The sequence below is a fragment of the Sinocyclocheilus rhinocerous genome, unplaced genomic scaffold, assembly GCF_001515625.1.
Source record: "Sinocyclocheilus rhinocerous isolate Xijiao unplaced genomic scaffold, SAMN03320098_v1.1 scaffold1213, whole genome shotgun sequence".
In the NCBI taxonomy this organism is placed as follows: Eukaryota; Metazoa; Chordata; class Actinopteri; order Cypriniformes; family Cyprinidae; genus Sinocyclocheilus; species Sinocyclocheilus rhinocerous.
In genome coordinates this window covers 191247-198278 of record NW_015625600.1, presented here as the reverse complement: position 1 = coordinate 198278, position 7032 = coordinate 191247, and the positions used below count along the sequence as shown (strand labels likewise).

General features: G+C 35.4%; 1 protein-coding gene across 2 annotated transcripts in view; it reads right to left on the bottom strand.

Annotated features, from left to right (window-relative positions):
• The window catches only part of LOC107758303 (abl interactor 1-like), a 69547-nt gene that overhangs the window by 27904 nt on the left and 34611 nt on the right, over nucleotides 1-7032 (bottom strand). For both annotated transcript variants that reach the window (XM_016576027.1, XM_016576021.1), the window contains one exon: nucleotides 5616-5792. In XM_016576027.1, coding sequence (XP_016431513.1) covers nucleotides 5616-5792 — 177 coding nt within the window. The remainder of the gene's footprint in view (nucleotides 1-5615; nucleotides 5793-7032) is intronic.

Genomic DNA, 7032 nt, shown 5'->3' with positions numbered 1-7032 from the left:
CAAATTCGTGATCGCCTCAGAGTCAGTCCCCTTTAAATTTCATATGAAAACGGCGACAGACTTCGTCTCCTCCCCGTCTTTCAGCGCGCTCTTCAATCGACAGACCGCGGCGGCACAGTGCGAGCGGACTCTTTTTTTTTGTGGCTCTTTTTTTTTAAGTATCGGTTCAGGCACCGTTTAGGCACAGTCAGGTACCGTTTTAAAAGTATCGATTTGGCACCGGTATCGTAAAAAATCCCAATCGATACCCAACCCTATAATATATACACAAATAAATGTAGTTAGCATTAAGGCCCTGATATACTCAAAACAAAGTTATTTTTTGTTCTTCGTTTAGGGGTAAAGTGAAGTTCGAAATACGTGAGCAGTGGCATACTGTTATCGAACATCCGACGCCTCCCACTCTGATGAAAGCGACGTTTATATGAATATGTAAATATGTGCCGCGTGCTTTCCTCTCAGTAACAAAATAAACACAACCAAAATGGAGAGAACAGCAAGCATTTTTTTTTGTAAAAAGCATCCGTTCATAGCAACTTTATTCAATATATATTGCTTAAAAGCAATCAGCAGTATTAAACATGAAAAACCGTGTCAGTGTCTCATTTTATCAGAGGCACAACTTAATTTGCTACTATAAAGCAGCTCTCCACTGCGTTCATGTTTTTACCCGCGGATATCTCAGCTCAGTGCCGATCCTAAACTTCTGGGGGCCCTACGCAAAACTGGGTCGGCAGGGTGGGGTGGGGTTGGTGGGTGTGTATGAGTGGTTATGAACGAATGAATGAAACACATATGTCCGTGTTTCACTCTGTCTCGAATCGCGCTCGCGGAAAGCGCTTGAGAAACAGTGTCTCTTTCATGGCTAGGTACGCTTTCAACTTGTTTTTTTTTGTCTCGAGCAAGACTGTACGACATTCACATTACATGATTTGACTGATTTTTACGTAGAAAGGGCAACAGCGCACCGCATTAAAATAAATGATCATGCATGTTTTCATAACCGCTGGCCAAATTTAAAAACTAAACTAAAATTAAATCATCTCTGAGAGCAAGGGGGCCCCCTGGTGTTTCAGGGGCCCTACGCAGCTTGCAAATTTTGTGAATAGGGAGGATCGGCTCTGTCTCACCTCCAAGGACTCGACAGACAAAATAAACCCAGAGAAGAGTTCTGATTGAAAGAAGGCGGAGCCTCAGCACACATCTCCTATGACGTAATCGTCACGGACCAAAGGTAGTACGAAGGTGTTTTGCAGCTGGAATGAACTTTTCCGGAAAGTTCGCTTTGGCAAGCCATTTCGATCTCCCAAAACAAACACAAAACAAACTTCGTTTTGGTTGGATTTTTTTCGAAATGCCGTCACGTTAGCTCGTTCTTCAATTTAGCTTGAAGTATATCGGGGCCTTTAGTGTAGCAACTGGCATATTCTTTTCTAGAAGAATGCCAAGCCAGTAGGTTAATCAGTTAGCTTGCAGGGTAACTGAAAATGATAAACATTCAATTTGACCATTTCTAGCTTTGAATAAATATCATGACATAACATGACAAAAAAAAACAAAAAAACATTTACATATCAAAACACATAGGCACAACATGTTGCAGCATACCTGCCTCTCCTTTAATTGTGACTATATTCATATAACAGGACCAGAAGGGCATTACTGCTTTTATGAAAAATGTATCAATCAATAAATAAAATAATACAAATAAATCAATCAATAAAAATAATATTGAATAAATAAATAAAAAAGGGAAAATAAATAAATAAAATAATACAAATAAATCAATCAATAAGACAAACCAAATAAAGAAATCAAATACTAAATAAACCAAAAAATTTTTTATAAACAAATAAACAACCTTAAAGAAATATAGATATATCAACAGATAGAATGTTAGTTATAATAACATATACACAAATAAATTCAGTTAGCATTCGTGTAGCAACTTGCATATTCTATTCTAGAAAAATCCTAAGCTAGTAGTTTAACCGGTATCAACTGAAAATATGATAAACGTTCAATTTCTAGCTTTGGTTATATATCATGACATCTAAAACAATTAACTTTTTTTATTTTTTTTTATTAATCACATTATGTATCACTACACATAGGTACATGTTGCAGCATACCTGCATCATGATATATATCCTGACATAACTTTAAAGAAATTTAATTCATATTATTTACATATCACATCACATACAGACTATCTTAAAAAGACACATTTCTAATCATGCATTGAACCGAGTAACCATTAATAAGTTCTTTCAGCCAATAGAATGGTTTTGGGGTTCAAAAGGGCACAGGATTCTAGGGTGAACTGAATCTTACATGGCATCAGTTCCAGGACCAGATACACAAACTTACATGCGGTGTTCATTTAGATCTCAGTGGAACCAGTAGAGAGCAAAATCCTCCCTCAGCCAGACAGAAATACGGCTTAATGTATCATTCACTGACAGCGCCAAAATCCTCCGTACTTAAGACTGCGAATGCGCTTAATGTTCACTGAAACAGATACACGAGCAGGCAAAGAAAAGGATCCTAATATTCTTTCCTGAACAGGGAAATGATGTAAAATAAATTAGTTAAAAAACCTTTTGAAAACAGCATCTGAGAACTCCTCTGCATTCCTGCGGCAGCTGACTAGATTAAGTGTCAACTGACATTGAAAATAAATCTCATCTTTTGCAAACACAGTAAATTTGGCTGAAGATGCTGTAATTCCCTGTCAGGTGACTCAAGGTTATGGCTTCTCTTACTGAACGACAGCAACAGTGAAAAGGTGTAATAAAACACTGCCAGGATATTCAATGACAACAGTACGCACTGTACACTCTCAGAAAAAAAGGTACAAAATCTGTCACTGGTACAGTATGGAGCCAGATCAGTCTCAAAAATAACAAATTTACAAAAAAAAAAAAATCATAAATGCACAGCACAATTACATTTACAAAATCTTATTCATAAATTCAAAATACAATTCATAAATACACAAGTAAAAGCATAAATATTTCCCCAAATGCTCACACAAATGCATCTTACCTAAATACATTTAAAATGTTTACACAAATATGTATATATCAAGTTCTTGAATTAATTTCCATCACACATTTATGAATGATGTTACATGTACATTACATAATTGTTGTTATTAAATTAAATATCTGGACATTTAACACTTATTTAATAACATGACATATTATTCAGAATAAACAGGGTATGTGCAACTTTGGTGTATAAGACAGCAGGCTAACCGGGTAGCTGTATTTTGTGCAAATGATATAAATCATAATGTGATTTTGTAGAATTTGTAATCAGGTGCAAGATGCATTTGTGTGAGCATTTGGGGAAATACTTATGCTTTTACTCGTGTACTTGTTTATGAATTGTGTTTTGAATTTACGAATCAGATTTTGTAAATTGTGCTGTGCATTTATGAATTTTGTTCTGTAAATGTATTATTATTGAGGCTGATCTGGCTCCATAGTCCAGTACCTTTTCACTAACTAACTAACTAACTAACTAAACAATTTTCTTATTTTGAAACCAGATTGAAAATTGTCCAGGTATCCATTTGAGTTTAAGTATTTGTTCAGCTGATTAAAGATTACCTTTTCAATAATCTTGCCTATAAAAGGAAGATTTGATATTGGTCTATAGTTGCTCAATATGGTGTTATCAAGATTGCTCTTTTTCAGAAGGGGTTTAACAATTGTGATAGACTTTAAGCAACAAACATCCAGTGAAATAGTATAAGTGCTGAATAGTCTTAAATTTATTTATTTATTATATACAATTTTGGAGTCAGATTTTTTAAAAGATATTAATTTTATTGAGCAGATGCATTAAATTTATCAAAATGACAGTAAAGTAATTTATGATGATACAAAATATTTATTTATAAATAACTTTGTTCATGAATTAATCTAGAAAAATACAAATTCTATCACAATTTCCACACAAATATTAAGCAGCAAATCAGCATATTAGATGCTGACGACTGGAGTAATGGTTGCTGAAAATGCAGCTGTGTCATCACAGGAATAAATATCATTTTAAAATATATTCCAATATAAAAGAGTTATTTAAAATTATTTTTACTATATTTTTGATCAAATAAATGCAGCTATGGTGAGCATAAGAGGCAGTAATGTTAGTTGTAATGTATGAATGAATGTAAACAACACGTACATTAATATTGATTATGTGTGAGGCTCATCTTATAAATGCACGTAATCGATTGGCTGTTGGGTCACAAACGTAATTTCAGCCGTAATCCCTCGTGAACGCCCATGACACTGACAATCCTGCCAGATTAACTACAGAGGGAGGGTGATGCTGTCACTAGGTCAAGTGTTTTTACATTTCAGCACATCCGATGCATGCTGTCAACACGCTGTAAGGGCTGGAATGTGAACTGCATTACTGGATTGTTATTATTATTTTTTTAAATGGAGGTTGTTTAAAACTCCAGTCTTATTTCACTGCCTCCCTCTATGAACTAGAGCAGAGAGGGGCGTAATCTTGTGCCATTCAGCGTATTACTATTAACCTTCATACTCTATTTTAAAGACACAACTCATCACACAGAGCTAACAGATGACTTAAAGAATCCCCAACACAGTCTCTGTTGGTGGGTTGAGATCCCCCCCGCCCAAAAAAAATCTATGCTAAATTGACACAAATTCATATGTTATTTGGTAAAAGTTTTGCAAATTAGGCCGATTATTAGCTCTCATCCTGGAAAACCATTAATAAAATTACACGAGGTGAAAGAAAAAAAATCTTCACTTGCAACCAGGAAAGATATGGCTAAATTAACAATTTTTTACATAATATAGTACATTAATATTCAGATTTTTAAGTCCTGACACAAAACTAGCCCTAGCGCACTGCCTTAAAGTCGTGATTAAACCGAAGTAGTGACAAATCTTTTCTTGCATATTGTGTCAAACATCTGAGCGAAAATATTGAGAAAGAAAAAAATTTAAAGCAGATACTTCATTCTGAACATCGGTTGCTGATTGGATGGAGACGGATCTAAACATGAGTTTGCAGTCAATTATAATAAAGGGGCGGGGTTTAAGCACCCTATGATTAGAGAAGTTGGACATATGTCACAGAAAAGAAGTCTGATATTTTACCAAAAGATTTTTGACCGTAAGACTGACAATGACGTTTTGACTAATTTTACAATGAGAATCATTCACAGTAAGATCAATAACATACATTTAGAAAATAGCTATGGTAATTTTTCCATTTCATGCCCTCTTTGTCATTTGGACTACTTTTAAGTAGTTTTGGAGCCATGTAGTCCCCATTCACTTTTGCCGTATAGAAAATAATTACTCACCCAACAGAAATAGGCATTATTTTGATAAACAATAAGCAATCAACACCAGTTACACCACAGTCTGACATATTGAACGGACTGTACACTCACAGGCTTGTTCACATTAAAATCAAACTAAATATGGCATATACTCTGACTCAGATATATGGTCACACTTGAAAATACAGAGAAACAAGCCATCCTTTCCAGGCTTCACAGTCCTGTTTGAAGGTTTGGAAGCAGTGAATATAGTTTGAAAAGATGGCCACTTATTTACCTTCACTCCATGCCCCACATCATCCAGTACTGTGTAGTCGATGGGCTTCCTGATGTACCTCACCGGCCGCTCAATGTTGGCCGGAGCGATGATCTTATGAGTCCTTGATGTGTTCTTATTCGTTGTCAGGATGCCAATCTCTCGTCGGGCGACCTTCTCCTTATGGATGTCTACCGTCTAATGAAGATGTAAGAAAAGACAAAAACAAGATTGAAAGGTTGGGCTAAGAAAGATTTTTTTTTTTTTAAAGAACACTTTTATTTAAAAAGAACACACTACATTTATTAGTCCATTAAAGACAGTCACATTTAATATTCCACAAAAGATTTCTACTTCATATAAATGCTTCCTAAAAGAATCCTGAAAAAAATATCACCGTTTACACAAAAAGATTAAGCGACACAACTGTTTTTAATAAGACCGTAAACATTCTGCTACTGTGAAATTAGTGTGGTGATGTTGAGAGCGGCGTGCAGTTTTAATGCCGGACACTGAAGGGGTTTTTTGACAACTCTGTGTGTTTTAAAGGAGCTTGTGAAGAAGTTAAATACTTCTGACCCTTAAAGAGACAGCATTAAAAGAGAAAAAAAAAACCTAATGGTGCATAAAACAGCAGGAAGCCATTATTTCTCAGACAAATAGGGAACAAAAATCATATTCCGCATCTCAATTTGCCTACTTTTACAACACATTAAAGGTACACCACAGTAATAGGAAGTCCTACAGCGTGATAAAATCATTTAGGCTCAATACAAACTGCTGTGAAAGTTTCAGCCTCTGCAACCATTTCTTGCCATATTTCTACTGAAAAACGTTGTAATATTAGCCAAAAAAGAATACATAAAAAATCTGCCAGAAATATGTATCATACAGGTTTTCTATTATCAATGTACAACTTATATTTAAAGGGGTCATATGATGCGATTTCAATTTTTCCTTTCTCTTTGGAGTGTTACAAGCTCTTGGTGCATAAAGAAGATCTGTAAAGTTGCAAAGACTAAAGTCTCAAATCCAAAGAGATATTCTTTATAAAAGTTAAGAGTCAACCACGCCTACCTAAAACGGCTCGTTCTAACCCCCCCCCCCACATGTCTACGTCACTATGTGGAAATATTAGCATAATGCCGCCCAAATGTGCACGCAAAGAAAGAAGCGTGGTTTCAGGAACAGCGGTAGTGTTGATGCAGCCATGTCAGGGAGACGCTGTGTGTTTCAGTGCAAAAGCAAAAGAACTTTATTTGGCCTTCTGGAAGTAGATGCAATTAGGAATCATCGGTTAAGATTTATTTACAACAGAACAGCACAACCCAGATGTTCGAATTTGTGCAACACATTTTATGGACGACAGTTTTTTGAACCTAGAAGAGTACAAAGCTGGCTGCACAAAAGGCTATTTCTAAAAAAAAAAAAAAAAAGG